General features: G+C 47.3%; 6 protein-coding genes across 6 annotated transcripts; 3 read left to right on the top strand and 3 right to left on the bottom strand.

Moving 5' to 3' along the window:
- Window positions 1-290: 290 nt before the first annotated feature.
- On the bottom strand, window positions 291-3019 carry MGYG_07894 (hypothetical protein; the record flags this gene model as incomplete). The annotated part of the gene is made up of 3 exons (XM_003169679.1): window positions 291-2174; window positions 2239-2864; window positions 2980-3019. 3 exons carry the CDS (start codon window positions 3017-3019, stop codon window positions 291-293), a joined length of 2550 nt encoding a protein of 849 aa, XP_003169727.1.
- Window positions 3020-4908: 1889 nt separating this feature from the next.
- On the bottom strand, window positions 4909-5403 carry MGYG_07893 (hypothetical protein; the record flags this gene model as incomplete). Its single annotated transcript, XM_003169678.1, has 1 exon — window positions 4909-5403. The coding sequence occupies one exon, from the start codon at window positions 5401-5403 to the stop codon at window positions 4909-4911; it is 495 nt and encodes a 164-aa protein (XP_003169726.1).
- Window positions 5404-6731: 1328 nt separating this feature from the next.
- On the top strand, window positions 6732-8491 carry MGYG_07892 (hypothetical protein; the record flags this gene model as incomplete). The annotated part of the gene is made up of 3 exons (XM_003169677.1): window positions 6732-8051; window positions 8131-8289; window positions 8354-8491. 3 exons carry the CDS (start codon window positions 6732-6734, stop codon window positions 8489-8491), a joined length of 1617 nt encoding a protein of 538 aa, XP_003169725.1.
- A 957-nt stretch (window positions 8492-9448) lies between these two features.
- MGYG_07891 (hypothetical protein) lies at window positions 9449-10610 on the top strand (the record flags this gene model as incomplete). The annotated part of the gene is made up of 2 exons (XM_003169676.1): window positions 9449-9586; window positions 9648-10610. 2 exons carry the CDS (start codon window positions 9449-9451, stop codon window positions 10608-10610), a joined length of 1101 nt encoding a protein of 366 aa, XP_003169724.1.
- Window positions 10611-10917: 307 nt separating this feature from the next.
- Window positions 10918-11652, top strand: MGYG_07890 (hypothetical protein; the record flags this gene model as incomplete). The annotated part of the gene is made up of 1 exon (XM_003169675.1): window positions 10918-11652. The coding sequence occupies one exon, from the start codon at window positions 10918-10920 to the stop codon at window positions 11650-11652; it is 735 nt and encodes a 244-aa protein (XP_003169723.1).
- Window positions 11653-11819: 167 nt separating this feature from the next.
- MGYG_07889 (FF domain-containing protein) lies at window positions 11820-13492 on the bottom strand (the record flags this gene model as incomplete). Its single annotated transcript, XM_003169674.1, has 2 exons — window positions 11820-13363; window positions 13423-13492. 2 exons carry the CDS (start codon window positions 13490-13492, stop codon window positions 11820-11822), a joined length of 1614 nt encoding a protein of 537 aa, XP_003169722.1.
- Between the last annotated feature and the right edge of the window lie 76 nt (window positions 13493-13568).

The raw sequence follows: 13568 nt of genomic DNA, 5'->3' as shown, positions 1-13568 counted from the left end.
TAGCAAACAAGAGTAAATGAGGAATTACACAAACATATGTACACGAATACAAACATTGCAATAAGTATATCTCGGAGACGTTTCACTCAAAGCAGAAAGGGAATCAAGAGGTATGCTGAACAGAAACAATAGTCGGTAACAATATTGGCCTTGACCGGGCTAAAAGGTTGAAGGCAAACTGTTGATTTTGTGGTGGAAAGGAATGCTAACTGGCTGATTGAGGGCGGGAATTGCGTTAAGATCATAGTTGGGTATCAGTGAAAAAGTTGGGAGGCAACTAAAAGCCTTCCTCAAGTTGATTGTGCCCCATTTGTCGTCTGCAAAAGCGCACCCATTAGAAGTTGGTAATTATTAGCGGTGGGAGGATTCTGTCTCAGGATGCTTGCTATGACATTGAGCTGCTCGACACTAGCATGAGGTGCCCTCTGTAACAGTTCCTGGATGGCAGGAGCCGATGCTAGTGGCCCAAGCACCTGAATAGCTGCCTGCTGGCCCGTAATAGCTTGAGTAGATGGCCGGATATTGGCTGGACCGTTGTTGAATTGTGCTTGTTGGGTATTTATACCTTGGCCTGACAAGTTCCCCTGGGCTAGGCCTAGCCCTGCAGGATCAACTGGGTTGTATTCATTATCCGCTTGTAAAGGGCTAGCCGCATTCCGGGATGGGCCTTGGGGAGTTGTATGAGAGGGAGTAGATTGGTTAATGTTAGTTTTGACAACAAGGACAAAGAGGAGAAGACGGGTCGGTGTCGGATCCTGGACCTGATTATTCTCAAGGAGCTCAATAAAGTCCGGCTTCTTGCTGTGACCAGCCTCCACTGGAACTAGGTAGGCATCCTTAACTGCAGGAAGAGGGTGTTTTCCGATCACTCCGTACCTTTTGCGGTCCATGAAATAATCGAACAGTCGGTTGAACTGCACGACATCATTGGGTGCATGGGGCTGCGCAAGGGCAACTACCGAAATATCTGTGGTATGACTGTATCTTAACCCGCAAAGGTAGTTACTTGCCAATTGGACATCGATCCGACCATCGACTGTGATTGTTGGAGGGACAAGTTGTGACCAGGGAATCCTTGCACTGAGATCAGCGCCACCAACATGTTTCCCGGCAGTATAAAAGGTTGCCACAGAGCTCATAGACACTGAACCATGCCAAATGTCCCCATCATCCTGGATATCCTTGGGAGAGTAGGGCGGAGAGTCAGCTTCGTCTCTTAACAAGTTGTCAATCTCCGCGTCCTCCTGGACTTTATTCATGGGAAGTGGAGGCTCATTAAATGAGGAGGCAAGACCAAATTGCTGATCCGGGTGAGAGGCCCCGGGAGAGTGAACGCTTGACCAAACATTTTCAATATTGAAGTTGGAAGACGCCCGGCGATTGGTATCAGAAGATTCGCGAGCAGCGCCGTCCGCATATGGTGGGCCATGGGGTGAAGTAGGGCTGGTATGGCGCGGACTTTTGGCCGAAGGGAGCTCGTTTTCGGTAGCAGTGTCCCGACGAGCTGGTGCTGTAGAGAAGACGGATTCGGTGCCAATGGTTTGCTGGTCAGCCTCTACCAACTCTTCTCCTTTATGGGTGCGTCTAATCCGAGGTCCTTGTTCCTGGATGATAGTATGCTGCCTCTCTGCCTCCCGCTTGATTTCTTCGTCCTTTTCACGTAGCTCCTGGCTAGCCATGTTTTGTGTGCTCATTGTCGATATAGCATCTGGCGTTGTACGGCCTACAAGCAGACTATCACGTAACGAAGGATTTTTCCTTACATTGAACAGGATGGTCCGCAGTTGGTTTTTATAGGCATCATTAGGTTCCCCGGATGACCCACAAAGATTCCTATACATACAATCTTCTATCTCAGCCCCGAGCCTTTCACCAACAGTCTCTTTTGTGCTGTCTGATGGGATAGTAAAAGTACCAGCAGCCACTGCAGCACCAGCAATTTCGATGACCAGTTTGGACAATGCGGTTGCAGCACTTCTCCTAGCTACAATCAGATGATCGATCCCAGCCGTAGATCCAGACCGAGATTTTAAAGTAGGCCCCTGGCTAGGTGTCCTTGGGCTTGAGGCACTTTGTCTTCCGCTTTGCACTCCACTCTGAACAGGTGAGCTTCGTGCATCCTGAGGCGGAGCTGGGAGGTTTGTAGACAACTTTTGTAGTTTCTGTCTCGAACCCTGGTTAAGGGTTATTCATGGTAAGCAAGATATTCAAAAAAAAGGTAGATATAGTTAAACTTACCGGTTCCTGCGGAGTATTCTCCCCTTGTTCTTCGTGTTTACGTTTGTGGGCGCTGCTGTCCTCATAGTGAGGGGATACAGCTACTTCGATATTATGCTGCATCGGGGGGGACTGCTTATCCCCCTTGGCCGCAGTCGGAGTATCGCCATGCTCTGGTTTGACATCACTTTGCCTGGCTTTCTTCCCCCGTTTTCCACCCTTCTTCTTGCGAGCTTTCCTCTCTTCCGCCTCTTGCGCTCTCTTTGCGGCCGCTTCTTCCCATGGTTTCTCGCCCCTATTTATCTTATCCAACAACTCTCTATGGTTCTCTGGTTTGCATCTTTCACAGAAATATTCCGCCGGCTCTTCTCCCTTCGGGAAGACAAGGCCCATACAGTCGTTATGTTGCCAGGCAGCACATTTGTCACAGCATATCATATCACGTTCGACATCCTCTTCCTCTTCGTATTCACCGCATATACATCGGATTATTTCGTCTTCTTCGTTTAATACCGGCGGCGTAGGTTCGTTCGAGTTCTGTTTTTGGCCCTTTCCTTGGCCCTTATTTTTCCGTTTGTTTTGCGGGGGTTCGATATCGAGGTTCTTGTGTTGGCCTTTCGTTGCTCGGCCTGAGCGGCGCGGTTCGTCTGTGATGATATGTTAGCCTAAGTTCCATCAGAACGCGGTCTGTTGCCTCCACGACGCGGACGGCCGGGGTCTTCATGAGGACAACACCACTGGTCTTGATGCTCTCTGGCAAACCAAGAATGTACAGCGTGGGATACAAGTGCTTACCAGCCATGATTTTATAGTTAAGAAGACAGAAGTGCTGTTGATAACCGATAGTCTACAATCCTTTGAAGTTCAGGAGCGTCGAGGGCTGTTGATTCTGTTTGCAACCCAACGAAACCGTTCTGTTTACAGGCATCGAAGGTGCTTAAGAGTAATACACAGGGCTTGTCTCAGAGGACAGCAGAGGTGACGGATAACTGATACCTGAACTCCCTCCTTGAACGTAATACCGTGTAGACCACAGTGATATTGTTATTGCGCGGGGAAAGCCTCCACTCTCACACTCAATAGCCGTACCGTAAGAGAAGGAATCGTAATTATATCTCTTCTCTTTATCAAATCAATTTTATGTAGCGACGAAATCTCTGCCTGGCGACAGAAAAAAGCCCTCGCCTGCAAATTGTTGCTAGGGTTGAGACCGTGTGCGCGAATGGAACGGACTCAAAGGCGCGCGCAAGACGCGGTGTAATATGGTATCTTTTGTCAAATAGAGGTAGACGAGGTAGCAGTCAGAAGATTATCATGGGTTGCCCTGATTTTTGCACAGGAAAAAGGCAGCGTAAGGGAAAAAGGACAGGAAGTTGTTTGTGATGTGATGTTGCTAAAGTTGTTATTACAAGAAAGAAAAGAAAAAAAACTAAAAAGCTGGCTTACAAATAAATAGTTAACTACCGAAGTGGTTAGTCAGTCACGTGCTAAAGCTTACTTTAAAATCAACGTCAGAATATGTTTTTGTATCAACAGTAATAACAACAACAATCACAATAATGATAATAACGGAAAAGAACTTGTTTGCTAATATTCTGCAAGCTTAGTATAGTCAACTATAGGTTTATTTATCATCTGACTCTATATGAGTTTTTGTTATAGCTAGGAGAATAGCTATTTTGTTTTTTTTATCATAAACAGATGCTAACTAGCGACAGGTAGATAGCATAGGACAAAACCAGGGAAATACCCCTTGATACAATTTAGGCGTGGTTATATAAGCATGATATCCTTCAAAGGGAGGTGTCGGCTCGGGTGCTCTAGCTGGAGTTAAATTTCTTAGCGGACCTGGCAGCTTTTACTTGTCTTCAAGTCCAACAAAACGGCTGCTCAGTCCGGTCTGGATTTTACCTTAACTGGTGGAAGCAAGAAATATCCATCTGAACCTGACCAAGCCTTTCGAGGCACTCCTCGGCAGTCTCCTTCGGCCAAAGTAACATGGGCCACAGTTGAACTTCGAGAAGTGAGACATCGGCATCAATGTGGTTGACTGTTTGGACTATTTCATCCTTCACTATGCCGTTTTTTCCGGTATTCAGCCCATTCTCATCTTGTGACCAGCTAATCACTGTTGAGTGTTCCAACAGTCACTTCAACTGGTGTGATGCCCACAAATATATCACAGATTACGAGAAGAAAAGCTGGCCTGAGAATGCAGAAGGTCAAACTGAGTATTGACTGTGGGTGAGGATGGGTCAAGGGTCACTGAAATCCAACTGACCTATCACCAAAACAGGCTTTAATGGATGCGGTCTTTGCATAGATGAATGATTGCACGATACAACGGCTGTCTCGATGACTAGCTCAGTGAAATTGGCTTAGCAGTGCAATGCTACTTACCTCTAAAGGAAGGAGGACCTTTGCAGCTTTACTGTTACCTGTTATGATATAGTTTGATAATTTCCAGTGTATAAGGTAATAGATATGAAAACTGGCATCACATTCTGGATATCAATTGATAGGAAGAGAGCGGTGCTAAATTTTCAAGACTGCCAGCCTAACCCATCCGCACCTGCAGTAGACGAGGTTGCTCGTCTCACGCGTTATTTGAAGTATTCAGCAACAACCGAAATTCTTGGAGCCAATCTGAAATGAACACTCAACAGGATCACGATCTGAACAACTCATGATTCAAAATATCCCCCGCAACAGTGCTTTGAGAAACCCATCCTGCTTAGCTACCTCTTTGGGGAATATTTTCTGGGTCTTTTGTGTGTATTGTCGGAGTTCCTGAACGCGGCGAAAGATGGTAACAGGAGCACCGGTCCGACGGGCGTCGATGAGATCGATAATATTAACGTGCACTTTGGCAAGGGCCTTGGAAATTTTTAGCATAAGCCTCAAAAGCTGGCTGAACACTCTGTAAACCTTTTTGCATTGAGTGATTGTTTTAGGCTCAGAAAGGCCAACTTCGCGGCATAGTGACTGCCAGTTTTGTAGCTTCGAAGCTTCGGTACCATAATGTTTGCTGAATTCTGAAACCCCGAAACTTGCCCATCCTCGTTTGTAAGCCTTCGAGCCATGTTTCCACCTCATATGGCGCGCCAGGCGCGCAAACTCGTCTACTGCAGGTGCGGATGGGTTAGGCTGGAAGCCTGGGTAGCGGCTATAGAAATTGGGCTCCATCCTATTCTTATACGGAGGCTGAACTTAGTGAGAAACGCTATAGTACGGAGAAACCTAGCAAGATAGGCAGGAAGATATAAAATGTCTCTGGCAACTCAGTTTGGGTCAGCTGGTCCCTTCCTATCAAGTTGGATTGCCGGCCATTAACAGGGAATAGACAGGATCGTGGCTCGACAATCAACATGAGACCTACGAACGCCTATGCATAGTCACTGCCCGGGCATAGCCGGAAAGACTGCTAAGAGTATGTAACTACAATTGGTCCAGCTCAGCAAGGCCTCACTAAGGAAGCCCGAGCCAGGAAATGGCAAGGGAGCAACGCCGGTGATCGATGCGGTACCCTAGCTTGTATGCAAACCTGCACTGCGCCGCACAAGCCAGTCAAACCCTTTGCCTGCGCCGCAGTCACAACAAGGCCCTCTTCCCCGTGGCCTTCTAAAAGCTCCCGCCGGCACCAACGGCACTTGGTGTGGAATAGAATGAATGGGTTTGCATCTGGTGATAATGGATTGCAGAACATTTTGATTCTAGATATTGGATATGCGATAAGCATAAAAACGTCTTGGAGCGAGGAAGATTGAATAAAGCACGAGCATCCGCAAGTTCTTATCTCAATCCCGTGTATTCGTCGAGCCCCCCGAGCCAACTGGTTCACGGCCTTGTCTGTTAACCACCAAGGACCCTCTTGACCCGTCCCATCGGTACGCGGAGAAAGCAGCAGGGCTGGGAGGGAGACTCACGAACCTAGCTGCTACATCGGCACGGGGGCGAGGCGACCTATTATCATCAGCAGCAAACGAAAAAAAAAAAAGAAGAAAAAAACAGGACTCCGTCTCCTTAGGCCAAATGAGCAAGTTCTAAATGCAGATACGTTACCAGGGGGGAAGCTTGGCGGTCACTGCGCCTTTCTGCGTAGAGTGGTGCCGAAGTTAGGCTGGATGAAATAATTAACCTAGCAAACCCTCGCATGATAGGTTGAAAGGTACAACTAGTCCACCATCATGTATGCGGGTTTGGTGGCGAATATTCCTGACCAGCCTTATGTCGTAAGGTCATTGCATATGTCGTAGTAATCTCGGGCGCAAGCATCCCTGGGTGACCTTCACGCCGGTCCTGCTGTGTGACGTCGTAATTGCTGTTGATTTTCCGAATTTGTCGACTTACAGATACCGTGCAGCAATGAGTGACTTGAGGAAGATAGGAAATTTGTTTTTAATTTCGCGGAAGGGTATATGTTGTTGGCAGGTGTCCCGCAACGCGTTTAAAAAATCATATCTCAGCTATCAACCTCGTTGATGGAAGCAATAGCAGCGGCAGATCCACTCAAAATGCACAGCGAACGTTTCTACGCAATTCGGCCGATCCCTGATAAAGGTTATGGTGTTGTTGCCGCGACCAAGATCAATAAAGGTACACGGATTATCTCTGAGTCTCCGTTGTTCAGGGTCGATCAGCATGGTGACTCGAGCAAGAAAAAGGAGCTGCGCAAACTCATGTCCAAAAAGGTTGCCGGTCTTCATGAAGAACAGCGACAGGCATTTCTCTCCTTGCACAATGCATTTGAAGACGAAGACGGCGTGGAGCTGGGAATTGTCCGAACCAACGCGCTTCCACTGGGATCCAATGCAACAGAGGGAGGTATGTTCTTAGACTCGGCGCGTATCAACCACTCATGCAATCCCAATGCGCAAAACACCTGGAATGAGAACCTCCAGAAACTCACGATTCATGCTATTCGGGACATCCCAAGGGACGAGGAGATCACAATCTGCTATCTCTCGACCATCCAGAACCGCAGCGCTCGGCAGTGCGCACTGCAATCCTGTTTTCGCTTCGTCTGCTCTTGTAGTCTTTGCGCCTTGCCGGTTGATCAGTCTAGAGCCAGTGATAAAAGATGTGACGAGATCCAGAGACTCGACGACGCGATCGGGGACGGACCAGGGGCGCTCTTTTCTCCCTTGCAGACTCTTCATTCCGTGCATCGACTGCTAAACCTTCTGGAAGACGGAGGGTTCACTGGTGCCAGCATACCAAGAGCCTATTACGATGCCTTCCAAATCGCCGTTGTACACGGAGACAGAGCCAGAGCAAGGGTCTTTGCCGAAAGAGCCGCTTCCGCTCGGATAGTCTTAGAAGGGAAAGATAGTCCGACCGTGGAGCAAATGGAGAGCTTGGCCAGGAACCCTGCACGCCACCCAGCAATTGATGGGACGAATAAGTGGAAAACGACTTTGGGTGACATTCCAACTGAGCTAGACGGGGGTGCCTTTGAAGGCTGGCTCTGGAGGAAAGAAGTTGTCTCTCAGTACGCCAACTTGCGAGTGGAGTCGGCGTTTCCTTCATTTGCTGGACTGCCCTGGGATAATGACATCGACTTGGAGTTCCATGAAAGCGTTGATGGGGTTTACCGTCCACGCAGGCATTGGTGCTTCCTTGCGGAAATTGTTGATATCGAGATATTTTTACGCCTCAAGCTGATCGTTAAGGATAAGGCTGGCCAAAAAATTCCGATTGCCTTTTACACCGATGATCGTGGTTTCAACCTCAATCCTCAGAAATGTCACACAGTTGCGATCCTCTATGCAGAACAGCATGGGTTTCTAGATCTTTCAGTTGGGATTCGACAAGAAACCCACGCGACGGTGAACGTAAGTTGGCCGAAAACGAGGGAAAAGAAAAAAAAAGGGTGCTTTGTGTTACTAGTTAACTAATTGGCTGCCCTACTAGATTTTTCCCTTCCAGATGTCTTACTTACTGGCCCTGAGTGATAGAATACAGCAGTATTCGACCGAAACAAACGGGGTGAGAATGTGCCAGGGATGCAATAGAAAAGCAGCTGATATGAAAAAATGTGCGAGGTGCCACCTCTTCTGGTATTGTCATAAGGTATGAGATGCCTGTTTGCTGCCAGAAAAGGCCCTTGGACTATTTTAACAATAGCTTTTGCTAGGATTGCCAAACCACTGGCTGGAAACAGAAAGGCCACAAGGTAGATTGCCAGCGACTTAAGGATTCTGACCTGCAGAAGTTATTTCTTGCCAAGTGGGGTGCATTTCGGGGCTACTTACAGTTTGATCCCAAAGAATGAATCTGAAATGGGAGACACGCTATAAAGGTATAGTATTCTCACATAGGCTCTTTTCTTTATTTGGCTTTCTTTAACCTTATCCCAAAACACTCATGCATCTAGCTGAAATCATCATATTGTTTCTGCCATTTGGTTGATAAAGAGAAGTGAAGCCTTACTGTGAACCCTTAAGCTTTTTCTTTATTAGATTAATTATTATCAGAAATCTAAAGTGCCTTTCCGTATAGTGAATATTAAGTGAGAAAAGATAGTAGCGTAGTGACTATGCTGCTTCCCCTTGTGGGTAGCTAAAGGGGCTAGAGTCACGTACTACTACAGGGCGTTGGAGTTTTGAGTTCCGTGTATATACTAAGCGAACTGTAATACAAACTGCAGTTAACTAAGTGTTGTACATGGTTATGCAGCGCCTACTAAATACAGAGCCTGTTGGCAGTGTAGTTAGTTAATTTCTCTGAGGCCCAAAACAAAGACTCAAGAGTGAATACAAGTCGCACTCCTACGCGTCAAATAGGCTTCCTTGAACTCATAAACAGATTACTTCCAAGAAAACGGTAACTACTAAGGTTTAACTACGGTACGGCCCGACGAGGCGTTTCCTCACAAGGTTTACGGAGTTTTATCCCGCTCATCGTGTTCAGAAAGGCAGCAAAAAATGTTGGTCAGAATGGTAACATGGCCGTATACTACACACCCTTGCTTGTATGGCGCTCAGCCAGATTTCCAGGACATAGTAAAGCGGGGAAATATCGGTACTATGTATGCTTAATACGATGCACGCCGGATACATTCGGCGTCTTATCAGAATCTATTACGGCAGTTACCACACTAGCCATTGAAAAGAAGGGTTCATATAACTGATGTCTCATAGACCTTGGAGAGACTGAAGGCAAGTAAACAACAAGTTAAAACTCGAAGATTGACGTGATAGAAACTTGAGGGCTCTAGATATCGTTAACTATGGCTGGTCCACCTGTGTCTTCTTTAACCCAAGATGATATACCAACAGCAGACGAGGAAAATGCTACCAAGATACTCGACTCCTACTTACAAGAGAAATCACCTACTTTTAGCGCCTTTCGGGCCATCCAGAAAATAGTAAGAGCCTAGTGGTGCTCCATCCCAACATTTATATCGGATACTTATTATTAAAATTCAGGTCTGGCAGTCTCCCGCAGCCGATAAGCATTTTTTGAAGCAAAGAGAAGCCGCCGATTCAGCTACTCCAGCTCTAAAGAAACACTTCTTTGGGATGATGCGGGGTATTGGTGATCAGCTCCAAGCTGCTAAACATATTATCCCGCCGCCTAGAGAAACAAAAAGCTTCAAGGTTCTTGATATCTGTATGGCACCTGGAGGGTATTCGGCTACGGTTCTCAAATACAATAAATATTCGCGCATATATGGCCTTAGCTTGCCAGAGGAGGAGGGTGGACACCAAATCCTTTTGCAGAATTGGCGGAAAGATCCCCGCGTGCAAATCCTGCAGATGGATATCACCATGCTATCTACGGAGCTTGGGTGCCCCAATCTGTTGCCGCCGGATAATCCTGCAGCCTCACAATTTTTTGACTGCAAACCTTTCGACGGACTAGAAGCTGACTTGATCTTTTGTGACGGCCAAGTTCTCCGTACCCATGAACGGGCAGTTGATTCCAAGTTTGAGGCGTCTCGGTTAACAAGCGCTCAGCTTATCATTGCACTGCAAAGGATCAAGAAGGGTGGAGCTATAGTAATACTTTTGCACCGCGTGAATAGCCCGCAGAATGTGGTCCTCCTTCACAGCTTTAGCCAATTTGCTGAGATCGATCTATTCAAACCCACTCCAAGTCATGCCACCAGAAGTTCGTTCTACCTCGTGGCAAAGAACTTGGACCCAACGAGTTCGGGGGCTTGTAATATGCTTGAAGACCTAAAAAGTTCCTGGAAAAGGAAGACCTTGCAAGCTTTTAACGATGAATCACCTAAAGTTGAGCAGGCTATATCTGGAACCGAGATGAGGGACATCTTGGAGTCATCGTTTGGGGAAAGGGTTATCAGTCTCGGCGAACCTCTTTGGAAAATTCAAAAGGAAGCGTTGGAGAGGAAATTTTTGAGAGAAACCCCGAAACACCGGAACTAGAAACTATCTCCTAACGTCTTCTTTTTTTCACCTCTCTCTTATGAGCCCTATCTCTTGTTTGATATGTCGGCCAAACGTCGGCTCCAATGATGAATGTAAAAGTTAAACTTTAACTAGAGGGGGTGAACCTAATGGCACGTGATTCATTTATTTTCGTTACATAATCAATCAACTCTAGCTGGAGCCGCAATAACTATAACGAGCTATCATCAAGAAGACGCAGCTGTTGATAGCACTAGCACTCCCGGTCGACGACAAAGATTGGTTACCAATAGCTCTATCGCACGCTCACAACTCGAAAGCCAAAATGGTAGATGTCCGAGAACTCCTTCGAAACGAACTCGCGTCACGACAAATCTCTAGCTCGAAAACTGCCAAAAAACGCAGACACGGCCTCGAGTTAGAGCCAGCACGGAAGAAGCCCAGGGCGGATACGGAAGACAAGCCAGAAGATGAGAGCACCGCTGTCATCAATACTGAAACCGAGCTACCGGAGAGGTCATCACCTACCCGCAAGCTAGGGCTCAACACTGCGGATACAGTGGAGGTGGAACCGGAGATAGATACAGAGGAGCTTCCACCAGCACCCGACAACCAAGGCGTTGATGAGGACGAGTGGGCAGCGTTTGAGCGTGAGGTTGCCCAGCCTTCCAGAGAACAACCTCCAACCACGATAAATACTTCTGTCACAATATCTGCTGCTCCTGTGTCTGCGGCTGAGCTTGAGTCGCGTGAACGTGAAGATCGAGAGACTGTGGCAAAGAACAGGGAAGCAGCGTTACTGGGGGACCGTGAAGATGCAACTAGATTCTTAGAAGAAGAATTTGACGAGATGGAGGAGCTGGATCAACGTGTAAAACGGCTAAAGCAGATGCGGGATGAGATTCGTCGCAAACGGGAGGAAGAGAGCCGAAGGACCAACGTTGCAGAAAAGAGTGGGCTACCAGATGATAATCCTAAAATTGTTGATGGGAGTGAAGAAGAAGAAGAAGAGGGCGATGATGACGAGGAAGAAAACTGGGATGATTGGGGATTTAGGTGATGCGAGTAAATATTGGTACAAATGGTTGAAACTTGTCCCGAATTGGTGGTTCGACAGCGAGATACCCTGCGTTTAATCCGTCCAACGATTTTGCTTGTTGATGTAATATAGCATAGCGTGATACCTGTTTAATATTCATGGCATACATACATGTAGCACAAACGCAGCTAGGTGTCATCGATATAACTCTTTAGACCTTCCCTGCCTACTTTCATAGCTCTTTGAATCTCAGCGTCTTCCTGGCGAAGGGCATCTTTGCCATGCATAACAGCTCTGTGCTGTCTTCGCTTGTCTTCTTGCACTCTCATTTCACGGTCATGCAAGGCCTTCTCCCGCTTTCGCCGTTCCTGCTCTTTCTTTAGCTGTTCCGCTTTTTCGGCTTCATCTAAGGTATCTTGTTGCTCTGGTGCAGGGGGTAGTGTAAGGATATAAGATCCAATGAGCTCATTCCGGGTCTGTGCGGGCAAGGATATATATCGGAGGTCAGCAAGAATTTGCTGGGGCAGAGTGTGGATCGAAGTTGACATATTGAGTGACGATAACGGGATAGATTTCAATAACGAAGAGAGATCGGATTTTCGGGTACTCTCTGGCAGTTTTAGCCTCGTAATATGGTCACGGTAGTGCTTCTCTTTCTCTTTCTCCGGTATTCTGCTATCTTTCATCTCCGGTTCCTTTCGATACTTGCGCTTAAACTCAGGCCAGTAGAGTTTAGGAGTAGCATATTCATGTAGAAGAGCAAAGTATCCAATTCGAGGGTTCGCCTGTTGTTCCTTTTTCTTCTGTTCCTTATGCTCATGTATTCGGTCACGGCTCCATTTAGACCAAACCTCCCGTCTTGATTTCATATTCGGTAGGACCGTGTATCTCGGGTCAAAAACTATCTTTCCTTCTTCAATGATATTTTCCCAGGGAGTATACGGGCTTATCCTGAAGTCGTCAAGCAAGTCACGGAACAGAACGTTGGTATCCTCTTCAGAGAGTGGTGGCTCCTCTGCATTTTCTTGCCAGTCGGCTTCGCCAGCCTCGTCATACTCATCGTAGTCGCCGGGGTCACCATCATAGTCACCTGCCATGGCAGCCAGCTGATACTCGATGTCGTCCTCGTTAAATTCGACTTGTTGGTTAATTTCCTCGTCGGCCTTGAGCCTCTTTGAGGGAGCGTTCTCTTCATCATCCGTCACTTCCACTTCCTCATATTCGCTATCGGAATCTCTCCTCTCGGGAACGACTTCTCCAGGTGTTGATACTACTTCCACCCGCTTGTCAGACGGTTCAGTATCGGCCGCTGCTATCGGCATCTCTTCTTTCCCCCTCTCACGCCTTTCCTTAGCTTCTCGCTCGACCCGGTCGTATTCCACAACACCCTTCATCACTTCCGTAGGATATTTCCAAAAGCTCTCGTTTGTTTCTGGGTTGTGCACAAACCGACGCCCCAACTTTGTCTTTACCAGGACCCATGGAGCGCATCCGGGTATTGAATGTTTGGACTTCGGTCGGTCTTTGGGGTGATGATGTTTTCTATAAGGCTCTTTAGTCCGGGAGAGCCCTTGAAAGCTCGGGTCAAAGCCTCGCGTTCCATGGCTGGGTGGTTGAAATTGTAGCGGGTATGACGGCAATGCAGCTGGTACCGCCACTGGCACGGGTGTTTCTTCAGCCGGCCGTTTATACGTTGACTGCTTCGTCTCTGCATTATAGTAATATCGATGCCCTAGTACATGAAACTGTCAGTATAGGCCATTGATTATGGGTATGACTTCTATCTCTGACCCGAGGGCGCCTTATGCTCGGTCCATCCCGGCGGTAAGGCGTTAGTCGGAGTGTAAGTCGACTTCAGCATCCTGCTCTGTATATCCACAAGCGATTCGTCTTCCCGGCAGACTTATTTGATTGCTCCCGTGGTAACCTTCTTCTCG

The sequence above is a fragment of the Nannizzia gypsea genome, genomic scaffold (assembly GCF_000150975.2).
Source record: "Nannizzia gypsea CBS 118893 supercont1.8 genomic scaffold, whole genome shotgun sequence".
Taxonomy (NCBI): domain Eukaryota; kingdom Fungi; phylum Ascomycota; class Eurotiomycetes; order Onygenales; family Arthrodermataceae; genus Nannizzia; species Nannizzia gypsea.
Note: the sequence above shows the minus strand (reverse complement) of the source record. Positions and strands in the feature narration are given on the sequence as shown.